Below are 24,889 nucleotides of genomic sequence, written 5' to 3'. Positions count from 1 at the left end.
TGTGCAGGGTGGAGTTCCACCTTGTTGCAACGTCGATAATTAGGCGGTGCTTGGGAAGGTGGAGCAATCGCTGCAGCTTCTGCATACGACTGGAGTGTACCGGCGACCGGCGGATGTGCGAGCACACAGTCTTCAAACCTTAAGGAACAGGCCTGTTAAATCTGGATAATTAGTGAGGAAGCACTGCACCACCAGGTTCAAGGTGTGAGCCAAGCAAGGAATGTGGCTGCGTTTTGAAAGGGCTATGGCTGCCACAAAATTCCGGCCGTTATCACTAACTACCTTGCCTGCCTCAAGATGTAGACTGCCCAGCCATGACTCAGTTTGTCGCTGAAAGTAGTCGGCCAGTACCTCTGCGGTGTGTCTGTCGCCCAAACACATCATCTGCAACACAGCCTGCTGACGCTTTCCACTAGCTGCTCAATAGGGGGGACACCTCGTGTGCAACAGTGGCAGCTGCAGATGGAGTGCTCGTACGACTGCGCTCTGTGGACGACCTTTCGCTTCTGGAGGAGGAGGAGGAGGGTCGAACGCCTATAGCCAACTGTTTCCTATACCATGGGCTACGCAGCACTGTCCCACCACCGCTGTCCCCTGTGGACCCTGCTTCCACCACATTAACCCAGTGCGCAGTGATGGACACGTAACGGCCCTGGCCATGCCTACTGGACCTTGCATCAGTTGTGAGGTGCACCTTTCCATTCACTGACTGCTTGAGTGCATGGACAATGCGGTCTTTCACATGAAGGTGGAGGGCTGGGATGGCTTTGCGAGAAAAGAAGTGGCGACTGAGTAGTTCATAGCGTGGAACTGCATAGGCTATTAGTTCGCGGAAAGCTGCGCTTTCAACCAACCGATAGGGCATCATCTCTAGCGAGATTAGTTTGGTAATGTGGGTGTTCAAAGCCAGTGTACGCGGATGAGAGGATGAGTACTTTTTTGTCCTACTCATAGTCTCTGGTAGGGTGAGCTGGACTTGAGAGCTGGATATGGTGAAGGAGGGGTGGACATGGCGGACTGAGAGAGGGTTGATGATGGTGATGGAGTTGGTGTTCTTTCTGATGGCCTAGATTCAGTCTTTCGTTGCAATAACAGTGTGATTCCCTGAATGATTTGCCCTTGCGACAACTCAACATTTGCTGCTGGTGGTGTGCTAACCGGTGGACTTACAGTGGGGGAAACAATGTTGCGTTGCTGACTACCTTCTTTGGGAGCAGTAGCACACGTGGTACGTGAGTTTTGGTAGTCCATCCACGCTTGCAAGTGCATGGTGGTTAAATGTCTTAGCATGCAACTGGTATTCAAATTTCTCAGATTTTCCCTCGGCTAAAGGTCTTTGAGCACTTCTTACACTTCTTACAGATCACCTTTGCCTGATCATTAGGATTTTGTTAAAAAAAGTGCCACACTGCACTCTTCCTACTAGGGAAAACAGTTTGAGGCCTTGCATGCTGTGCTATTTTGACCGTCTGGCCAAGTTGTCCTGCAATTTTTGGGGTTTTTGTAACCCGTTTTTGGACTGCTCCGGGCCTGCCTGATAACAACTGTCGTGATGTCGATGCCTGCTGCGGATGCTCCTCCTCCTCTTCTGAGCTATTGGCAGCGGCACACTCTACCCCCAATGGATGCCAATCTTGGTCAACAACTGGGTCATCCATCACCTCCTCTTCAATGTCATGTGCACCTTCCTCAGTGTCACCGTGTATGGTGGTATAGTATGCGGGAGGGGGCAACTGAGTTTCATCAGGGTCAGATTCTGGTTCAGTACACTGCGAGGACAATGTTGTGCTCTGAGTGAATGTACCAGCAGATAAATCTAGCAGTGGCTGTGCATCAGTGCACTCCATGTCAGATTCATCTTGGCCTGGGTAATTCACGATTTGACTTGATAACCCAGGCATGGTATGTGAAAACAGCTCCATGGAGTAATCTGTAGTGTGGCCTACCGCATCCTTCAATTTTGGTAGGGGTGAAGGACACAAGGAAAGGTGTGGTTCATGACCATGAGCCTCCAATGACGACTCAGTGCTTTTATTATTTAAAACTTCAGAAGAGGAGGCGATAGAGCTGGAGGCTGAGTCAGCAATGTAAGCCAAAACTTGTTCTTGAAGCTCCGGCTTTAGAAGCGGTTTACCTACTCCCAGAAAAGGGAGCCTTCGAGGCCTTGTGGAGCCAGACGATGATGCAGCCTCAGCACCTCCAGTATTAGGTGCTATTTTGCTTTTGCCACTACCAGCAGATCCACCACCAACACCATCATTACCAGCTGACAACCCCCGCCCACTTCCACGGACTCTTCCACCACACTTCCTCATTTTTTGGAAAAATTTACCCAAATTTACACCAACTCTCTGGTACTGTAAAACAAGGTACAAGGTGTATATAGTACTGGGGAGAATTGGAATGTCTCTACACTTCAAGACACTGTGGGATTCAGTCAGGCCCTGTTTATTTAACACCGCAATATGACAGGCAGATTCTCTATGCTGTTAGAAAGGTGTATAGAGGACTGTTTAGAATTGGAATGTCTCTACACTTAAGGACACTGTAGGATTCAGTCAGGCCCTGTTTATTTAACACCGCATTATGACAGGCAGATTCTCTATGCTGTTAGAAAGGTGTATAGAGGACTGTGTAGAATTGGAATGTCTCTACACTTCAGGACACTGTGGGATTCAGTCATGCCCTGTTTATTTAACACCGCAATATGAGAGGCAGATTCTCTATGCTGTTAGAAGGGTATATAGAGGACTGAGGTGAATTGGAATGTCTCTACACTTCAGGACACTGTGGGATTCAGTCAGGCCCTGTTTATTTAACACCGCAATATGACAGGCAGATTCTCTATGCTGTTAGAAGGGTGTATAGAGGACTGTGTAGAATTGGAATGTCTCTACACTTCAGGACACTGTGGGATTCAGTCAGGCACTGTTTATTTAACACCGCAATATGACAGGCAGATTCTCTATGCTGTTAGAAGGGTGTATAGAGGACTGTGTAGAATTGGAATGTCTGTACACTTCAGGACACTGTGGGATTCAGTCAGGCCCTGTTTATTTAACACCGCAATATGACAGGCAGATTCTCTATGCTGTTAGAAGGGTGTATAGAGGACTGTGGAGAATTGGAATGTCTCTACACTTCAGGACAATGTGGGATTCAGTCAGGCCCTGTTTATTTAACACTGCAATGTGACCAGCAGAAATTGCCTAGTGAATGACAAACTACACGGTGTATATAGAATTGGGCAAAACTGGAATCTCCCTACAGTGTAGGTCTGTAAGAACGGACCAACTCCTCGACTTATCCTTACAGAGTCACACACAGATAGCTTCATTGTGGCCGTAATAACAGCCGTTACACGGTACTGAGAGAGGAGCGTGCACGTACTCCGCTGTCCAGTGTATGTAAAATTGTCAAGCTCCGTGTTTTAGTATATGGACTGACACACGCTGTCTCTCTATAGTTTTGAATGTAATCAAACAGCAAATATACTAAACTGTTTGAAAACCAGACAAAACTATAAGGTGGAGGTCTGTAAGAACGGAACAACTCCTCGACTTATCCTTACAGAGTCACACACAGATAGCTTCACTGTGGCCGTGATAACAGCCGTTACACGGTACTGAGAGAGGAGCATACACCGCTGTATGGTGTGTGAAAAATGAATGCTCAGTAACTCACAAGGACAAAACAATAAAATCTGGATTGCTTTGAAAAAAGCAGTTTGCTCAGCAGTGGGCACACAGCAATGCAGCTACCAGGTAGCCTTAAAAGGCAGCCTAATAACCAACAGAGCTGATGCACCAAAATATAGCCTCCCCTTGCACTGCACAGTGACTGGTGTGTTGTACAGGCAAAATCGCTAGCAGCAGAATCAGTTTTTGGTATCTTCTTCCCTGCCTAACACTCTCCCTACAGAATCAGCAGCAGCTCTCCCTATTCTGAGATCAGCATGAGTAACATGGTGGTCGACATCCCCGCCCTTTTATACCCCCTGTGACGCCCCACAAAGCAAGCCAATCACTTGCATGCCCTTCTCCAAGATGGTGGTGACCGCTGCCTATGTCATCACGTTGCCCACATTGTCCGTTCTTCCTGATTGGCTGCAAAAAGGGTGCTCAAGCATCTTTTGAAACGCGACTTTGGCGCTAAAGTCGCCGACCTCGTGGCCGACCTCATGCTAAGGTCTGGTTTCGTTTCATGAAACCCGACTTTGGCGAAAGTTGGCGACTTTTCAGTTTTTTCGACCCATTTCACTCAACTCTAGTGTCAGTGTTCTTTTCGCAAGTGTTGTTGAGTCCTTGGCGCAAATAGCAATAGGTTTAGTCAAGTTAAAGCAGACAAAACCATGAGTTCTAGCAAACTCGGCATCCACCATACTGACTCCAGCTCCACTGTCTACAAACACAGAATTTTTTTCAGACCTGCTCTCTAGCACCACCTCTGCTGTCAGGACAAAGCAAGAATTGAAGGTTGAAGATAAACACACCCCTTGATTATCAAGCTCAAGGCTCCCAATGGTTAGTCGAATCTCTTTTTGCTTTGGGATTGTAGGACGTGCCCCAATAAAATGTACCTTGTTCCCACAAAAAAATACACTTTTTCTTGCAAATGGGGGGAAAAATGCAACGTGAATGCACCTCTCAAGTTCATGGGTTGCTTTAACTCCACAAGTATAGGTTCACACACGGACCTTTCCTCCAACATCTGGATCTTGACCAGGAAAGAGGGTTCAGAAGCAGGTGGTCTTAGCCATTTGTCCCTCAGACGTCTATCCACCTGTATAGCCAAGGACCTGGCAGCCTCCAGTGACACAGGAGTTTCATACACTGCTAATGAATGAGTCCTTTAACCTTTCAGTGAGGTCCTGAAGGAATTGGCTTTTGAGAGCCGGGCTGCGTAATTCAGAACTATAAGTCTCTGTTGGATGATTTCCTTGCTCAATGCGATGCAGCCTTGATTCAGCCAAAGAAAAATGGTCAGGTTCATAATAAATAAGGGCTAAGGCCCTGAAAAACTCTTCCACAGACTGCAGACACATAGAATCCTATGGAAGAGAAAACACCTAGGACTGAAGTTCCCCTTGAAACAGTGAAATAACAATTCCTACTCCTTGCTCCTCGTCTCCAGAAGAGTAAGGACACAGTTTAAACTACATTTTGCATGCCTCTTTAAACACATAAAACTTGTCCCTACCTCCAGCAAACCTGTCCGGGAAGGCAATTTTGGACCAGCCTACCTGCAACATCCACCACAATAGGAGCCTGCAGCCACAGCCATTTCTGCTGAACCTCACAACAAAGGATAACCTCCAGTGACAACCTATGCAGCTGCTCTGCCAGCACAGCAACGGGATCAATGAACCCAGCAAAAAAACCCATAATTGAACCAATTTTATTGGTTGAAAGAGAAACGATCATGTGAATCTAACCTAATAGCGGCAAGTGGAGCTGAGCTTTGCCCACTGCTGCTGTGAGCAGGTTGCAGTGACAGACAAGAGGCAGAGCAAGAGTTAACATTTTTATTACAGAGGAATACTCCGCTCAGGGAGGTGATGGGTTTAGCAGGGGGTGTTGGAGGTGAGATATAGAAAAAAACAACTGTTCATGAAATGAGTACACTTATCAGTCCGCTGGCTTCCTGGCTGCAGAGGTGTGGAATCTAACGGTGGTACCCACGCAAGCGGCTCGCGAAGTCTCTGGCGTTGTCTTGAAGAAGTTGAGGATCTGGTTCCTGACGAAGGCGGCTTATCCTTGCTGTCCTAAGCAAGGTATTGCATTCACGGTTCATTGTACGGGATGCTGCACAATCTGTGACACTGCCGGAGCGTGACTCAGTTTGGCGGTGAAGGCAGGGGAGGAATTACCCAGTTCTGTATGAGTCACTAGGTCAGTCTTAGGCGGCACGCTTGCAGCAATCACCGGACTGGAACGAATCAGCTTCTCAGTCACGGAAGTCAGCAGGCACACAGCAGCTTGCTTACATTCATACTACGACTCATTTTTAAATAAATCAAACTTCTGTGAAAATCTGCATGTGTGTTTGTGTGTGTATCACTAACCAATCACGAAGCAGCAGAGTGGGACACCAACCAATCACGAAGCAGCAGAGTGAGATGCGGGTGGAGAGCAGGGCTGAGGACAGATACAGCAGGACAGTGCATTGAGAGAGGAGCTATGAGGAAGACAGTCTTCAGGACAGGGGCCGAATAGTGCTAGCACCCACCCAGCCCTGTCTTGGCTCAGTCGGCACTCCCCGTCGCCAACTGCACTATCCCCCCTCTTCCCTGCAGCTTCCCGGCCTAAATTTAGTCCCCGGCTTCTACTGCGGCCTACTACAGCGCTAGGCCACGCCCCTGCAGGCCGCCCAATCACACGAGCTGCAGCTTGTTCTAGCTCCGCCCACTCCAACAAGCTCCACCCACTCTGACCGAACGAACAATCTGCACACCTCTCTCTCCTGGTCCCGGCGTCACCGCGTGTGGTGCATGGAGAGCGGGGCTGTGGAGGAAGGAAGACAGCGGGGCTGTAGAGCAGGGGTCTCAAACACGCAGGCCGAGGCAGGCATCAGTGGCCCGCGGTGCACCACATGTCTCACTCCCTGAGGCAGGGGGAAGGCATGCATTCAGGAGCGGCAATGGCATTGGCTGTTCTGTGTGCACACTGCACAGGACCTGTGATGAGGTCACAGGAGGGGGAGGACTCAGGGGGTCACATGATCAGGGGCCTCAGTGTGTGCAGGATGGACACTGCTGTCTGTGTGCTGGCTGTCATGGTACTGGATGAAGGTAAGTTTATGCGTGGGGTCAGGAGGGGTTTACAGGGTGGATGGAGCAGAGTCCTGTGTGTTTGAGGTGTATGGAGCGGAGACCTGTGTGTACGAGGTGTATGGAGCCCTGTGTGTATGAGGTGTACGGAGCGGAGCCCTGTGTGTATGAGGTGCATGGAGCAGAGCCATGTGTGTACGAGGTGTACGGAGCCCTGTGTGTATGTGGTGTAAGGAGCGGAGCCCTGTGTGTACGAGGTGTATGGAGCGGAGCCCTGTTTTATCGAGGTGTACGGAGCAGAGCCCTGTGTGTACGAGGTGTAAAGAGCGGAGCCCTGTGTGTACGAGGTGTATGGAGCGGAGCCGTGTGTGTACGAGGTGTACGGAGACCTGTGTGTATGAGGTGTATGGAGCAGAGCCCTGTGTGTTCAAGGTGTACGGAGAGGAGCCCTGTGTGTACGAGGTGTACTGAGAGGAGCCGCATGTGTATGAGGTGTGCGGAGCTGCGTGTGTACGGGGTGTATTAAGTTTGAAAGGAATGCGGCCCCCCAGCTCAAATTTTTTTTATGTGCGGCTCATTTACTCTGCCGAGTTTGAGACCCCTGCTGTAGAGGGAGAGCAGGGCTGTGAAGGAAGAGAACGGGGCTGTGGACGCAGAGAGCGGGAGAGCAGGGCTGTGAAGGAAGAGAACGGGGCTGTGGAGGGAGAGAGCGGAAGAGCAGGGCTGTGGACGAAGAGACCGGGGCTGTGGAAGAAAAGAGTGGGGCTGTGGAGGGACGCCGGGACATGGATGTAGAGCACGGCTGTGGAGGGATAGAACGGGACAGCGGGTGGAGAGTGGGGACGTTAAGGAAGACATCGGGACCCACAGTTAGGTACTATGCCCGGGCAATGCCGGGCTCTTCAGCTAGTAGAAAAATAAAACATTTATAACTAGTGTTGAGCTTTCCGATACCGCAAGTATCGGCCGATATTTGCTGTATCGGAATTCCAATACGGACTTCCGATACTTTTTTCATATCGGATATCGGAATCGGAAGTTCCCATAATGCTATCAGCCCGCTCGCTTTGATTCAGCCAATGGGATTCCTCAGAAGTGTGGGCACATCCTGTTAGGCATGTAGGCATGTTAACTATTGGCATGGCTGTGATTGGCTGCTGAAATGATGTCATGATGCACTATAAAAGCCACTGCCGCCGCCATTTCTGGTCACTCTGCTGTGAATTCAGTTAGAGACAGGCTGCTGTTGAAGACTGTGAGGGACAGTTAGAAATAGCGATTCTCAAAACAATATTGTGCTTTACCCAGGCTACATAAACCACCACTGTAGCTTGCTTTTCCCTAGCAGCAGTGTTCACAGCTGTCTGCAAGGGCTGTGTGAGTGCAGCTCACGCTGTGGAGTGGGTCCTGCAGCCATGTCTGGTTGTAGGCCGCCCAGCGTGCCTCACTGCTGCCTCATACATATTTTTCTTTTTGAGCTGCTTATTTTTAAAAAATTCTATCTAGTGTGCTTCCATTCCATATCCATATACGTTGGTTGCAAACACTCTAGGAGTACACAGCAGAGCCTTTCTGCAGCCTGTCAGTGCTAGTGCCCACTTAGCTGCACTGTTCACGGCTTTCTGAGAGGTCTCTGACTGTGTGTGAGTGCTCACGCTGAGTAGTGTGTCCTGCAGCTACGTCTGGTTGTAGCCTGCTCAGCGTGCGTCACTGCCTCACACATACAGTTGTGGCCAAAAGTATTGACACCCCTGCAATTCTGTCAGATAATACTCAGTTTCTTCCTGAAAATGATTACAAGCACAAATTCTTTGGTATTATTATCTTCATTTAATTTGTCTTAAATGAAAAAACACAAAAAGAATTGTCCTAAAGCCAAATTGGATATAATTCCACACCAAACATAAAAATGAGGGTGGACAAAAGTATTGGCACTGTTGGAAAAATCATGTGATGCTTCTCTAATTTGTGTAATTAACAGCACCTGTAACTTACCTGTGGCACCTAAAAGGTGTTGGCAATAACTAAATCACACTTGCAGCCAGTTGACATGGATTAAAGTTGACTCAACCTCTGTCCTGTGTCCTTGTGTGTACCACATTGAGTATGGAGAAAAGAAAGAAGACCAAAGAACTGTCTGAGGACTTGAGAAACCAAATTGTGAGGAAGCATGAGCAATCTCAAGGCTACAAGTCCATCTCCAAAGACCTGAATGTTCCTGTGTCTACCGTGCGCAGTGTCATCAAGAAGTTTAAAGCCCATGGCACTGTGGCTAACCTCCTTAGATGTGGACGGAAAAGAAAAATTGACAAGAGATTTCAACGCAAGATTGTGCGGATGTTGGATAAAGAACCTCGACTAACATCCAAACAAGTTCAAGCTGCCCTGCAGTCCGATGGTACAACAGTGTCAACCCGTACTATCCGTCGGCGTCTGAATGAAAAGGGACTGTATGGTAGGAGACCCAGGAAGACCCCACTTCTTACCCCGAGACATAAAAAAGCCAGGCTGGAGTTTGCCAAAATTTACCTGAAAAAGCCTAAAACATTTTGGAAGAATGTTCTCTGGTCAGATGAGACAAAAGTAGAGCTTTTTGGGCAAAGGCATCAACATAGAGTTTACAGGAGAAAAAAAGAGGCATTCAAAGAAAAGAACACGGTCTCTACAGTCAAACATGGCGGAGGTTCCCTGATGTTTTGGGGTTGCTGTGCTGCCTCTGGCACTGGACTGCTTGACCGTGTGCATGGCATTATGAAGTCTGAAGACTACCAACAAATGTTGCAGCATAATGTAGGGCCCAGTGTGAGAAAGCTGGGTCTCCCTCAGAGGTCATGGGTCTTCCAGCAGGACAATGACCCAAAACACACTTCAAAAAGCACTAGAAAATGGTTTGAAAGAAAGCACTGGAGACTTCTAAGGTGGCCAGCAATGAGTCCTGACCTGAATCCCATAGAACTCCTGTGGAGAGATCTAAAAATGGCAGTTTGGAGAAGGCACCCTTCAAATATCAGGGACCTGGAGCAGTTTGCCAAAGAAGAATGGTCTAAAATTCCAGCAGAGCATTGTAAGAAACTCATTGATGGTTACCGGAAGCGGTTGGTCGCAGTTATTTTGGCTAAAGGTTGTGCAACCAAGTATTAGGCTGAGGGTGCCAATACATTTGTCTGGCCCATTTTTGGAGTTTTGTGTGAAATGATCAATGTTTTGCTTTTTGCTTCATTCTCTTTTGTGTTTTTTCATTTAAGACAAATTAAATGAAGATAATAATACCAAAGAATTTGTGTTTGCAATCATTTTCAGGAAGAAACTGAGTATTATCTGACAGAATTGCAGGGGTGTCAATACTTTTGGCCACAACTGTATATTTCTTTAATTGCAGCTCATTTTTTCTTCTCCTATTAGTGTGCATCCATCCATATCCATCTACCTTGGTTGGTTGCAAACACTATATAGGAGTAGATAGAGGAGACTTTTTTCTGGCTTGTGCCCTTCAGCTGCATCCAGATTAGTATTACCCAATTTTTTTTGGAGCCTCATCTTTTGCATTGTAGGTTACCTGCCTGCATTGTAATAGCTCCAGAAAGTTGGTGATACTCTGACTTTCACATCTTTGGTCGCATCCTTTTAGTTTTTTTTCCCCAAAAAAAAGCAACAAAGTTCAACAAACACTACATTTGAAAGTTGTGTAGGCCACATTAGCTCCCATTAAAGTGTAGTCGACACACACACTTCATAAAATTAGTGTTTCTTATACCTGTAACCAGCTGTTCAAGAATAAGCACACTAGCGCCCCCCTTTGTACTTTTCTGCCTATCTTTCTCAGTCTAGCAAGATGAAGAAGGCAGGGAGTAAGGCACGTGGCCGTGGAGTTTCAGCAGGGAGAGGACGTGGGGATTCTGCAGGGAGAGGACGTGGGGATTCTGCAGGAAGAGGACGTGGGGATTCTGTGCCTGCTGTTGGCACCATTGAGTCAGCATCCCCCAGTTTTAGCAGGCAACAGTCCTTTATGTGCAGCTTTGTAGGACCTCACCGTACCCCACTGCTGCGGGATGAACAAATTGAAGCCGTTATCGGATGGATGGCAGCTAACGCATCGACTTCAATTACTTCCACATCCTCTCAGGGCCAGAGCACCGAAGAGCAACCATCTGTCTCTTCACCACCTGCCAAAGTGCCCAGGCAGTCAGAGACCCATGGACAGGAGCCATCACAGTCTCTACTTCTGTTCTCGGAATCTGTTGGTTTGGAAAGAGGGGGCCAGCCAAGCAGCATTCCAGAATGTGAAGAAGAGGGAGTATGCAGTGATGCGCAACTTCTTTGTCCCTCTGAATCTGAAGAGGTGGGTGGGCCAAAGCCTATGGTCAGCACACCTCAGTACGCATCAGATGATGACGAGACTCAGTTACCACTTTCTGGTGCGTACGGTGCTGGCGAGACAACCCAGGAGAAGCAGGTGTTTAAAGAGGGGAGTGTAGATGATGAGGTCCTTGACCCATCATGGCATGAGGAACAGGAAGGTGGTGGGAGCAGCTCTGAGGAAGAGATTCCCCGAACGGCCAAAACCGGAGGGAGAGGGAGGGGGCAGACTTGGTTGCCTGTAGCCTCCACTTCGGCACCCGTTAGGAGCATTCCACTTTCAAAAGGCAAAAAGGGCGCTCCCAAGACTTGCAGTGCGTGGTCCTTTTTTGACACAGTTGCAGATGACATTTGCTTTGTCAAATGCAAGCTGTGTCATCAGAGAGTCAAAAGAGGGAAAAATGTCAGCAACCTCAATACCACTAATATGTGGAAACGTGCGGACCAAGCACAAGCTGGAGTTACACAGACACACTGAAGATGTAGACCAACGTACAGCACCACCTACCACCTCTTCAGCTCGTGTTGGGGCCTCTTCCTCCAGCTAACACACAGCTGGTTCGGCTTCCTCACAGGATCGCCAAGGTAGAACCTCTGGCACTGTTGTCCGGAGACCCTGTGACATTCCACCCACAGCACCACGTTCCCAGTCATCCTCACACTCCCAGGACACTCGGCAGCCATCGGTAGCACAGGCATGGGAGAAAAGGCGGCCATACTCGGCAAACCATCCCCGAGCACAGGCTCTGAATGCTGGCATTGCCAAACTACTGGCCCTTGAAATGCTGTCATTCAGGCTGGTGGAGACTGACACCTTCCGGGACTTCATAGCATTGGCAGTCCCACAATACACTGTGCTCAGCCGCTTTTATTTCAGCAGGCGAGCTGTCCCTGCCCTGCAGAAACATGTGGAGGCAAACATAAAACATGCGCTACTAAACGCCATCAGTAGCAAGGTCCACCTGACCACCGATGCGTGGACCAGTAACCATGGACAGGGACGATACCTTTCCCTCACTGCCCATTGGGTCAATGTTGTGGAGCCGGGTACAGATCTGGAGAGTGGCGCTCTACGTGTTCTGCCAACTCCACAGATTGCAGGAATCCAGTCTGTACACATTGACTCCTCCTCCTACTCCATTTCCTCTGAAACAGCGCAGCAGGAGCCTGTTATGACCGATATGAGCACAGCCGTGGCCAAACGTCAACAGGCCGTAATGAAGTTAATTTCATTGGGGAATCAAAGCCACACAGCTCAGGAGCTCTGGAATGCCATCAAGCAGGAGAGCGACGTGTGGTTTCTGCCAGCGAATCTCCAGCCGGGCTTGGTAGTGTGTGACAATGGCTGAAATCTGGTGGCAGCTCTTGGCCTTGGCAACCTCACTCACATCCCATGTCTGGCACATGTGCTCAACTTGGTCGTGCAGAGCTTTCTGAGGGACTATCCGGATCTTGATGCACTGCTGCACAACGTCCGCATAGAGTGCGCTCACTTGCGGCGTTCCAGCACGGCAAGATCGCGCCTTGCTGCTCTGCAGTGCCGATTACGCCTTCCGGAACATCGCACCTACCCACCAGGTGGAATTCAACGTTACATATGTTGGAGCGGTTGTGTGAGCAGCAGGCAGCAGTCATGGAGCACCAGCTGCATCAGGCGCAAACAAGTCGCAATGTGCGCCGGTCACACTTCAGCACCACTGAGTGGGCCTCTATGAAGGACATCTGCCTCGTTTTGCGTGCCTTCGATGATTCCACGCACATGGCGAGTGCAGATGATGCACTAGTCAGCATGACTGTCCCCCTTATCTGCATTCTTCAAAAAACACTGCAAGCACTAAGGCATGAGGTTTTGGAAGAGATGGAGGATGAGGAGTCCCAAATGCCATCTGCTTCTGGACAGTCTGCACTACGTGCTTCCTCACAAAGGCCTAGGCAGGGGACACTTTGTGAGGAGGATGAGGAGGAGTCGATGGAGGAGGAAGACATCTCTCCACAGGAGGGAGGCACACAAAGCTCTAGTCAGTATGTACCGCGAGGGTGGGGTGATGCAGAGCAGGCAGAGATCACGCCTCAAGCAGGGGACAGCGGTTCTTTGGCAGTTGGGAGGTTGCAGCACATGGTTGACTTCATGCTGCAGTGCCTGAGAAACGACCGCCGCATCGCCCACATTCTCTACATGGCTGATTATTGGGTGTACACCCTCCTAGATCCTCGCTACCGGGACAACTTGCAAACCCTCATACCAACGTTGAACCGGGAGCGTAAACTGCGGGAGTACCAAGACACACTGGTTCAGTCCATCATGTTTTCCATTCCACCCGACAGCAGTGGTGCTAGTGCTTTACAAAGCACCTCTGTTCGTCGACCCAGTGGAGGAAACTCGGCACAAAGAGGGAGCAGAGACAGCGCCTCAGCACAAGGCAAAACCACTATGGCCCAAATGTGGCAAAGTTTTGTGTGTCCGCCACAATTGTCTACACCATCACAGACGGCTCCAGTCAGCAGGAGGCAACGTTTCCGTCAGATGGTGACAGACTACATGTCTTGCCCTGTGAGTGTACTCCCAGATGGCTCTTCCCCCTTCAAGTTTTGGGTCTCTAAGCTGGATACATGGCCAGAGCTTAGCCAGTATGCATTGGAGGTGCTGGCTTGCCCTGCTGCCAGTGTATTATCGGAACGCGTCTTTAGTGCCGCAGGTGGTGTACTAACAGACCGTCGCACGTGACTTTCTTCCGATAACGTCGACCGGCTTACTTTTCTGAAAATGAACAAGGCCTGGATCTCCACAGAATTTGCCAGTCCTCTTCCAGACTAAGTAATTGGTTGGCATCTGTATCCGGGTCTCCTGTTGTGTTCATGTTTCTACCACCTGAACTATAATCCCTGGGCTTCAACACAGCCAGTTGTTGCTCAGATGTGTCGTCTGCACAGAGAAAAACACTAGCTCCTGTGTTAGTGGGGTTCAGTAACGCCAGCTGCTCCCCTGCTGTGTGGACGGCAAAGTCTCCTGCTCCATCCACATTCAAACTACTACTTTTAACCCTGCTCCACTTAGGCCTCTGGCTCCACCGTCTCTAGTATTTCCCCTGGCCTCCAACCCCACCAGTGACAGTTCTTAAGTGGCGTCTGCATAATCCACACTTGTTCCAGTGTTACTTGGCCTCAGTCATGTCAGTTGATCCCCTGATGTGTGTCCGGCAAGGTCTCCTGGTCTGTCCACATTCCCAGTACTAGTAGTGTGAATGAGGACAGAGCAGGAGACCTTGCCGGACACACATCAGGGGATCAACTGACGGGACTGAGCCCAAGTAACACAGGAACAAGTGTGGATTGTGCTGACGCCACTTCAGAGCTGTCACTGGCGGGGTTGGAGGCCAGGGGAAATACTAGAGACGGTGGAGCCGGAGGCCATAGTGGAGCACGGTTACAATCAGTTGTAGTCTCCTACCTCTATAAAACGTGCTGCAAGTTGGCCTCAGCCAGCTCCATGCCTCATCCTGGGCTCCAACAACGTCAGTTGGTGTTCAGAAGTGCCGTCTTCACAGAGAAAAACACACTAGCTCCTGTGTTAGTGGGGTTCAGTAATGCCAGCTGTTCCCCTGCTGTGTAGACAGCAAAGTCTCCTGCTGCCTCCACATGCCAACACCATCAGGCCTCAGCCTGCTCCATGCCTCATCCTGGGCTCCAACAACGCCAGTTGGTGTTCAGAAGTGCCGTCTCCACAGAGAAAAACACTCTAGCTCCAGTGTCAATGGGGTTCAGTAATGCCTGCTGTTCCCCTGCTGTGTAGACGGCAATGTCTCCTGCTCCATACACATGCCAACACCATCAGGCCTCAGCCTGCCCCATGCCTCATCCTGGGCTCCAACAACGCCAGTTGGTGTTCAGAAGTGCCGTCTTCACAGAGAAAAACACACTAGCTCCTGTGTTAGTGGGGTTCAGTAATGCCAGCTGTTCCCCTGCTGTGTAGACGGCAAAGTCTCCTGCTGCCTCCACATGCCAACACCATCAGGCCTCAGCCTGCTCCATGCCTCATCCTGGGCTCCAACAACGTCAGTTGGTGTTCAGAAGTGCCGTCTTCGCAGAGAAAAACACACTAACTCCTGTGTTAGTGGGGTTCAGTAATGCCAGCTGTTCCCCTGCTGTGTAGACGGCAAAGTCTCCTGCTGCCTCCACATGCCAACACCATCAGGCCTCAGCCTGCTCCATGCCTCATCCTGGGCTCCAACAACGTCAGTTGGTGTTCAGAAGTGCCGTCTTCACAGAGAAAAACACACTAGCTCCTGTGTTAGTGGGGTTCAGTAATACCAGCTGTTCCCCTGCTGTGTAGATGGCAAAGTCTCCTGCTGCCTCCACATGCAAACTACTACAGATTTGTAACTTTGGTCAACTTAGGCCTCTGGCTCCACTGTCTCTAGTATTTCCCCTGGCCAACAACCACGCCAGTTACAGCTGTGAAGTGGCGTCTGGACAATCCACACTTGTTCCTGAGTTACTGTGGCTCAGTCCCGTCAGTTGATCCCCTGATGTGTGTCCGGCAAGGTCTCTTGCTCTGTCCACATTCACATTACTAGTAGTGTGAATGAGGACTGAGCAGGAGAGCTTGCCAGACACACATCAGGGGATCAACAGACAGGACTGAGCCACAGTTACACAGGAACAAGTGTGGATTGTGCAGACCTCACTTCACAGCTGTAACTGGCGGGGTTGTTGGCCTGGGGAAATACTAGAGACAGTGGAGCCGGAGGCTATAGTGGAGCACGGCGACAATCAGTAGTAGTCTACAACCTCTATAAAACCAGCTGCAAGTTGTCCTCCGCCTGCTGCATGCTTCATCCTGGGCTACAACACAGCCAGTTGTAGCCTGGAAGTGCCGTCCGCACAGATAGAAACACTCGCTCCTGTGTCTGTGGGGTTCAGTAATGCCAGCTGCTCCCCTGCTGTGTGGACGGCAAAGTCTCCTGCTCCATCCACATTCAAACTACAACTGATTTTTAACCATGCTCCACTTTGGCCTCTGGCTCCACTGTCTCTAGTATTTCCCCTGGCCTCCAACCCCACGAGTGACAGCTCTGAAGTGGCGTCAGCACAATCCACACTTGTTCCTGTGTTACTTGGCCTCAGTCACGTCAGTTGATCCCCTGATGTGTGTCCGTAAAGGTCTCCTGCTCTGTCCACATTCCCATTACTAGTAGTGTGAATGAGGACAGAGCAGGAGTCCTTGCTGGACACACATCGGGGGATCAACTGACGGGACTGAGGCCAAGTAACACAGGAACAAGTGTGGATCATGCTGACGCCACTTCAGAGCTGTCACTCGTGGGGTTGGAGGCCAGGGGAAATACTAGAGACAGTGGAGCCAGAGGCCTAAGTGGAGCATGGTTACAATCAGTAGTAGTCTACAACCTCTATAAAACGTGCTGGAAGTTGGCCTCAGCCAACTCCATGCCTCATCCTGGGCTCCAACAATGTCAGTTGGTGTTCAGAAGTGCCGTCTTAACAGAGAAACACACACTAGCTCCTGTGTTAGTGGGGTTCGGTAACGCCAGCTGTTCCCCTGCTGTGCGGATGGCAAAGTCTACTGCTGCCTCCAACATCACACTACATGTTATTTTCCACTTGCTCCAAGTAGGCCTCAGCCTGCTCGGAGCATTGATCCTGGGCTTCAACACAGCCAGTTGTAGCTTGGAAGTGCCGTCTGCACAGATAGAAACTGTCAGGAACACCGCACTGCACTTGCTCACTGAGCCAGTGCGGGTGTCCTGAGTACAAAGACAGTACTCAAAGATACCTGTGGAGCAGGGCAGCAGCGGTGACGATGCAAGCTTCAGAGTATCAGGACCTGAAGCACATGACTGCTGGGGGCATGGCCTAAGCTCCACAGATCTAGGAGCTGCAGGGAAACTCCTAGAAAGGTAACTACGGGACAATGTTACCAAGGGGCATAGACAGAGACAGAAACCAGACGAAGCCAGGGTCAAAGCACCAGATAGCAATACAGTACCACGGGGTTAAGACAGAAAGGATAGTCAGGACGTAGCAATAGGTCAGAAAACCAGAACGGGCAATAGACGGTACAATAGGGACAAACTGTAACGGAGTAATGATAGCCAAGCCAGGAGGTCAGAACCGGAGAAGACAGTAGTACCAAAGCGAGAGACGGAGTACAGAGTGAGGGAACAGGCCGGGTCATACACGGGAAGCAAACAAGCAATGCAGAATACACGCACACCAGGGGTCAGACGCATCAGAACAACAGTATAGCTGACAGAGAACCCTGGTAAAGAGTGAGTATAAATACCCCTCCCAGATCCAGAAAGAGGCCACGAACACTTAACCCTGTGAGTGCAGGGCAAGAACCCTGTTCAAACTATGACAGTACCCCCCTCTTAATGGGGGCCACTGGACCCCCAGGCTTGTCTGGGTATCTGGCGTGGAAAGCCCGCACCAGACGATCGGCATGCACCGAACTGGCCGGAACCCATGACCTATCCTCCATAGAGTACCCCTTCCAGTGTATCAGATACTGGAGTCTCCGGTGCACCCACCGGGAGTCAACAATGCGCCCTACTTCATACTCAAGCTGCCCCTCTACCAGCACTGGCGGAGCATTTGATGAGGGATCCTCTCTCACCGTCCCCACAGGCTTTAACATGGACCTGTGGAAGACATTAGAAATTTTAAAGGAGGTGGGCAGCTGCAGTCGGTAGGCTACTGGGTTAACAACCTCCACAACTTTGTATGGGCCAATAAACTTGGGGCCCAGATTTATAGAAGGTATCTTAAGCTTGATATTGCGGGTGGATAGCCACACCTTCTCCCCTACTGCAAATGCTGGACCTGGCCCCCTCCTCCTGTCAGCAAACCGCTTATAGTTTTCCTGGGCCTTGGAAATATTCCTCTGAACCTCCCTCCAAAGAATTCTAAGACGTTGTGTCACATCCTCAGCACCAGGACAACCTGAATCCATACGGGAAAACTCTCCAAAATGTTGGTTAAAGCCATAGTTGACCTGAAAAGGAGACTTCCCAGTAGACTGACTCACACGACCGTTGAATGCAAACTCTGCCATGGGCAATACCTCACACCAGTCCTCCGGCCTGGAAGAGGCCAAGCATCTCAGAATCTGCTCCAACGACTGGTTCGTGCGCTCCGTCTGTCCATTAGACTCTGGGTGGTAGGCAGAGGAGAAGGACAACGAAATCCCCAGCTTTTTGCAAAAAGCCCTCCAGAACCTGGCTACAAACTGTACCCCTCTGTCTGACTAAATAAGCGGGCCAGGGTTTCAGCAGATGGTAACGCGGGGAGAGGTACAAAGTGAGCTTGTTTTGAAAACCTATCCACCACCACCCATATCACCGAGTTGCCCCTAGAAGGAAGATTTGTGATAAAATCCATGGACAAATGTGTCCATGGTCTATCCGGAATTGGCAAAGGCACCAATTCCCCGGCCGGCCGGACCTGAGAACTTTTAGAACGAGCGCACACCCCACATGCAGTCACAAAATTTTTTATATCTGTTACCATAGAGGGCCACCAGAAATCCCTCTCAATTGCCCCCTGGGTAGCTGCAATCCCAGGATGAGCACTCAACACAGAATCGTGAAATTCCTGCATAAGTCCGAGACGGAAACGTTCCGGTACAAACAATTTACCCGGGGGTTTACCACCAGGAGCCCGAGCCTGGGCCTCCAAAATCCCTCTCTGTAACTCAGATAAGATTTCGGCCACCACTACTCCTGGCTGAAGAATGGAGGAGGGAGGTTCTGGAGGGGACACCGAATCAAAGCTTCGGGATAAGGCATCAGCCTTGATGTTTTTAGATCCCGGGCGGAATGTGATGGTAAACTGAAAACGAGAAAAAAAAAGCGCCCACCGAGCCTGTCTGGGGGTCAATCTCTTGGCAGACTCGATATAGGCCAAATTTTTGTGATCAGTGATGACTGTAATGGGATGAACAGACCCCTCCAGGAAATGCCTCCATTCTTCAAAAGCCAACTTTACCGCCAACAACTCTCTATTGCCGACATCGTAATTTCTCTCGGCAGAGGAAAATTTTTTAGAGAAGAAGGCGCAAGGCCTCAGGTTAGTAAGGGTAGGAGGGCCCTGAGACAAAACTGCCCCCACCCCCACTTCCGAGGCGTCAACCTCCACGACAAAAGGTCTTGACGGGTCGGGTTGTACCAATACAGGGGCTGAAGAAAAGCACTTTTTTAATGTCATGAAAGAGTTTTTTGCAGTTTCAGACCAATTTTTTACATCAGCTCCCTTGAGAGTGAGGTCCGTTAGAGGCTTTACCACCTGCGAAAAGCCCTTAATAAATTTCCTATAAAAGTTGGCAAAGCCCAAAAATCGTTGCACCCCTTTCAAGTCATGAGGTTGCACCCACTCCGTAACAGCCTGGACTTTCTTAGGATCCATGCGGAACCCCTCCCCTGACACAATCAACCCCAGAAAGGATACTTCTTGCATGAAAAATGAGCATTTTTCCAGCTTGGCATACAAATGATTCTCCCTCAGTCTCATGAGAACCATCCGCAAATGGTGCAAGTGAGATTGACTGTCCACCGAGTACACCAGAATGTCATCCAAATAGATAACCACAAAACAACCGATTAAATCAGAGAAAATTACATTAATAAAATTCTAAAAAACAGCAGGAGCGTTGGTGAGACCAAAGGGCATAACCAAGTTTTCGAACAGCCCTTCAGTCGTCAGGAATGCTGTTTTCCATTCGTCCCCTTCACGGACTCTTATAAGGTTATATGCCCCACGTAAATCCAGTTTAGAGAACCACTTGGCCCCGGTGAGTTGGTTACATAGATCAGGAATTAGGGGGAGAGGGTATGTATTTTTCACAGTAATTTTGTTTAATTCCCGAAAGTCGAGGCACGGCCGCAAACCACCATCTTTTTTCTTAACAAAAAAGAAGCCCGCTGCCACAGGTGAAACAGAAGGCCTAATATGCCCTTTGCGGAGACTCTCAGTAATGTACTCCTTCATGGCTAGACGTTCGGGCCCGGACAAATTGAACAGGCGAGCCTTGGGTAACTTGGCTCCAGGGACTAGATTAATGGCACAATCAAAGGGTCTATGTGGTGGTAGCGCCTCAGCCTCACTTTCAGAAAATATGTCTTCAAAATCTTTCAGGCACTCCGGAATACCTTGCAGATCGACAGACGACACTGACACAGATTTTACTGGGGTGACAAGGGTTGTCAAGTTACAACATAGACCATTAGCCATACAACCCCACTGAATGATCTCCCCTGTGACCCAGTCAATAGTAGGATTGTGACATTGAAGCCAAGGCATACCCAGTATCAGTCCAGCCGGCAGATTATTTATGACAAAACATCTTAATTTTTCCACGTGAGTGGAACCCACTTTCAGAGAAAAGGTATCAGTCATGAAACAAATTCCCTCCTGGGTGATAGGAGAAGAATCAATTGCCACGATTTTAACAGGATCTTTTAACCTGACTGTCCCTATCTTATGAAAAGTCACAACTTTGGCATAGATCAGATTAATAGAAGAACCACAGTCAACAAAGGCGGTAGTCCCAACCGGACCGCCTGTAAGTTCCAGTTCCACCGGAAGCAGAATTTTAGTAAGCGAGTAAAAGGGTACCTGGGAGTCTGGGCAACCTCCTCGATTGTTACCCAGACTCAGTCGTTTTCCTGACGGCTTCACTGAAGAAGGGCAAGAAGGACAGTTCCTTCTCCAATGTCCAGCGGATCCACAGTAAAAGCACAATTGGTTGTTTCTTCGGTGTCTCCTCTCTTTTTCCTCCAATGACGTGGCACCAACCTCAATGGGCTCAGGACTAGATGCAGCGTCTCTCAGATTGGAGAATAAAGGGGTCTCCTGCAGCATGACCCCTCTTGCCCGCAGCCTACGGTCCATGCCGACAGCCTGGATCATAGCGTCCTCCAAAGAATCCGGTGGAGGATGAAGGGCTAGGGCATCTTTCAAACGTTCGGACAGGCCTCTACAGAACAAACCCCGGAGGGCAGCGTCATCCCAGGAGACCTCCGCTGCCCAGCGCCTGAACTCAGAGCAGAACCATTCAGCAGAGTTCCTTCCCTGTGTCACACTCATCACCATATCCTCTGCCAGATGCACTCTATCAGGCTCATCATAAATGTGCCCCAGAGCCTCAAAGAACAAATTCACAGACATGCGTTCAGGAGCAGAGGAAGAGAGAGAGAAAGCCCATGCCTGTGGAGCCCCCCGAAGTAGGGAAATGACGACCCCCACCCTCTGGAACTCATCCCCGGAAGAGCGGGGCCTCAGAGAAAAAAACAGCTTGCATCCTTCTCTGAAAGACCTGAACTCCTTTTTATCCCCTGAGAAAAGGTCTGGCAATTTGACCGGAGATTCTGGGAATGCCAATGACACATCTCTATCCCCAGCACAAGAATCCCCTGTAGCGGCAGCCCCCTGTACCGTATCCACGAACTGTTGCTGGGTCTGGACCATCGTGCGCTGTTCCACATTAAGTTTGTGGAACATTTGGGTCAGGTGCTTGACCTGACCAGCCAAAGCTTGTATGGGATCCATGAGGATAACACACATTTTTTTTTTTTTTTCCCCAGAGGGGGAAAAAAAACCCTGAAATGGTCAGCTATAATGTCAGGAACACCGCACTGCACTTGCTCACTGAGCCAGTGCGGGTGTCCTGAGTACAAAGACAGTACTCAAAGATACCTGTGGAGCAGGGCAGCAGCGGTGACGATGCGTGCTTCAGAGTATCAGGACCTCAAGCACATGACTGCTGGGGGCGTGGCCTAAGCTCCACAGATCTAGAAGCTGCAGGGAAACTCCTAGAAAGGTAACTACGGGACAATGTTACCAAGGGGCATAGACAGAGACAGAAACCAGACGAAGGCAGGGTCAAAGCACCAGATAGCAATACAGTATCACGGGGTTAAGACAGAAAGGATAGTCAGGACGTAGCAATAGGTCAGAAAACCAGAACTGGCAATAGATGGTACAATAGGGACAAACTGTAACGGAGTAACGATAGCCAAGCCAGGAGGTCAGAACCGGAGAAGACAGTAGTACCAAAGCGAGAGACGGAGTACAGAGTGAGGGAACAGGCCGGGTCATACACGGGAAGCAAACAAGCAATGCAGAATACACGCACACCAGGGGTCAGACACACCAGAACAACAGTATAGCTGACAGAGAACCCTGGTAAAGAGTGAGTATAAATACCCCTCCCAGATCCAGAAAGAGGCCACGAACACTTAACCCTGTGAGTGCAGGGCAAGAACCCTGTTCAAACTATGACAGAAACACTCGCTCCTGTGTCTGTGGGGTTCAGTAACGCCAGCTGTTCCCCTGCTGTGCGGATGGCAAAGTCTCCTGCTGCCTCCAACATCACACTACTACTGACTTTTAACCGTGGTCCACTTAGGCTTCTGGCTGTACTGTCTCTAGTATTTCCCCTGGCCTCCAACCCCGCCAGTCGCTGCTCTGATGTGCCATCTGCACAATCCACACTTGTTCCTGTGTTACTGGGGCTCAGTCACGTCAGTTGATCCCCTGTGATGTGTCCGGCAATGTCTCCTGCTCTGTCCCCATTCCCATTAATAGTTGTGGGAATATGGACAGAGCAGGACACCTTGCCGGACACACATCAGGGGATCAACTGACGTGACTGAGCCCCAGTAACTCAGAAACAAGTGTGGATTTTGCAGACAACTCTGCAGAGCAGCAACTGCCGTGGTTGGAGGCCAGGGGAAATACTAGAGACAGTAGAGCCAGAGGACAAAGTGGATAACGGTTACAATCAGTAGTTGTGTACAACCAATATAAAACTCGCTCCAAGTTGGCCACAGCCTGCTGCCTGATTGACCCCTGGTCTTCAACATCGCATGTTGCTGCTCAGAAGAGTGTTTGCCACAGGTACTCCCTCCTGCCCAGCCAAGTTCCAGCAATGTCTGCTGGTCCTTGGTAGTGCTTTTTAGCACAGGTGCCTCCTGCTTAGAAACTGTGTTCTAGCACCGTCAGCTGGTCCACGGTTGTCCCATTGGCTCTTGTTCCTTCTGCTGCCCCTCCTGGTTCCAGCACCGTCAGCTGGTCCTCGCTAGTGTCATTTGCTCTTGCAGCTTCTGCTACCCATCCGGGTTCCAGCACCGTCAGCTGGCTCTCAGCAGATCCTTTGGCCTAAGTGCCTCCTTCTCGGTATCTGAGTTCCAGCAACGTCTGCTGGTCCTTGGTAGTGCTTTTTAGCACAGGTACCTCCTGCTTAGAAACCGTGTTCTAGCACCGTCAGCTGGTCCACGGTTGTCACATTGGCTCTTGTTCCTTCTGCTGCCCCTCCGGGTTCCAGCACCGTCAGCTGGTCCTCGCTAGTGTCATTTGCTCTTGCAGCTTCTGCTACCCATCCGGGTTCCAGCACCGTCAGCTGGCTTTCAGCAGAGCCTTTGGCCTAGGTGCCTCCTTCTCTGTATCCGAGTTCCAGCAACGTCTGCTGGTCCTTGGTAGTGCTTTTTAGCACAGGTACCTCCTGCTTAGTAACCGTGTTCCAGCACCATCAGCTGGTCCACGGTTGTGCCATTGGCTGTTGTTCCTTCTGCTGCCACTCTGGGTTCCAGCACCGTCAGCTGGTTCCCGGTAGTTCCATTGACTCTTGTAGCTAATGCTACCCCTCCGGGTTCCAGCACCGTCAGCTGGTTCTCGGAAGTGTCTTTGGCACGAGCACTCCCTCCTGCCCAGCCTGGTTCCTGCACGCCTGCTGTTTCCGGGTAGTGTCAACGTCACTTTGCCACCGATACGTTGTCCTGTCGTGTTGCGGTTGGGTTAGCCGAGTCTATGGTGCCTGTAGTTTTCGTGCTTCCTATGTGGGCTGCGGGTTCTGGTAATAAAGGCTAGTTCCGTAGTGCCAATAGGACATGCACCCTCTGTTGGACTGTGGGTTTCGGTAACTGCGGCCGGCTCACGGCCTTGCAACTTTGCTTTTTCCTGGGTACCTTCTGCTACCCATCCGGGTTCCAGCACCGTCAGCTGGTTCTTGGCAGTGCCTTTGGCCTAGGTGCCTCCTTCTTGGTATCCGAGTTCCAGCAACGTCTGCTGGTCTTTGGTAGTGCTTTTTAGCACAGGTACCTCCTGCTTAGTAACCGTGTTCCAGCACCGTCAGCTGGTCCACGGTTGTTCCATTGGCTGTTGTTCCTTCTGCAGCCACTCTGGGTTCCCGCACCGTCAGCTGGTTCCTGGTAGTTCCATTGACTCTTGTAGCTAATGCTACCCCTCCGGGTTCCAGCACCGTCAGCTGGTTCTCGGAAGTGTCTTTGGCACGGGCACTCCCTCCTGCCCAGCCTGGTTCCAGCACGCCTGCTGTTTCCGGATAGTGTCAACGTCACTTTGCCACCGATACGTTGTCCTGTCCTGTTGCGGTTGGGTTAGCCGAGTCTATGGTGCCTGCAGTTTTGGTGCTTCCTATGTGGGCTGCGGGTTCTGGTAATAAAGGCTGGTTCCGTAGTGCCAATAGGACAAGCACCCCCTGTTGGACTGTGGGTTTCGGTAACTGCGGCCGGCTCACGGCCTTGCAACTTTGCTTTTTCCTGGGTACCTTCTGCTACCCATCCGGGTTCCAGCACCGTCAGCTGGTTCTCGGCAGTGCCTTTGGCCTAGGTGCCTCCTTCTTGGTATCCGAGTTCCAGCAACGTCTGCTGGTCCTTGGTAGTGCTTTTTAGCACAGGTACCTCCAGCTTAGTAACCGTGTTCCAGCACCGTCAGCTGGTCCACGGTTGTGCC

At 50.3% G+C, this 24,889-nt stretch overlaps 1 protein-coding gene across 1 annotated transcript in view; it reads right to left on the bottom strand.

Moving 5' to 3' along the window:
• Positions 1–5,348, bottom strand: part of LOC141049586 (keratin, type II cytoskeletal cochleal-like) — a 39,920-nt gene extending 34,572 nt beyond the window's left edge. The window contains exon 1 of the mRNA XM_073546150.1: positions 5,243–5,348. Coding sequence (XP_073402251.1) covers positions 5,243–5,251 — 9 coding nt within the window. The 5' untranslated portion in view covers positions 5,252–5,348. The remainder of the gene's footprint in view (positions 1–5,242) is intronic.
• Between the last annotated feature and the right edge of the window lie 19,541 nt (positions 5,349–24,889).

The sequence above is a fragment of the Dendrobates tinctorius genome, unplaced genomic scaffold (assembly GCF_039654945.1).
Source record: "Dendrobates tinctorius isolate UK_male_01 unplaced genomic scaffold, ASM3965494v1 ptg000145l, whole genome shotgun sequence".
Classification (NCBI taxonomy): Eukaryota; Metazoa; Chordata; class Amphibia; order Anura; family Dendrobatidae; genus Dendrobates; species Dendrobates tinctorius.
Note: the sequence above shows the minus strand (reverse complement) of the source record. Positions and strands in the feature narration are given on the sequence as shown.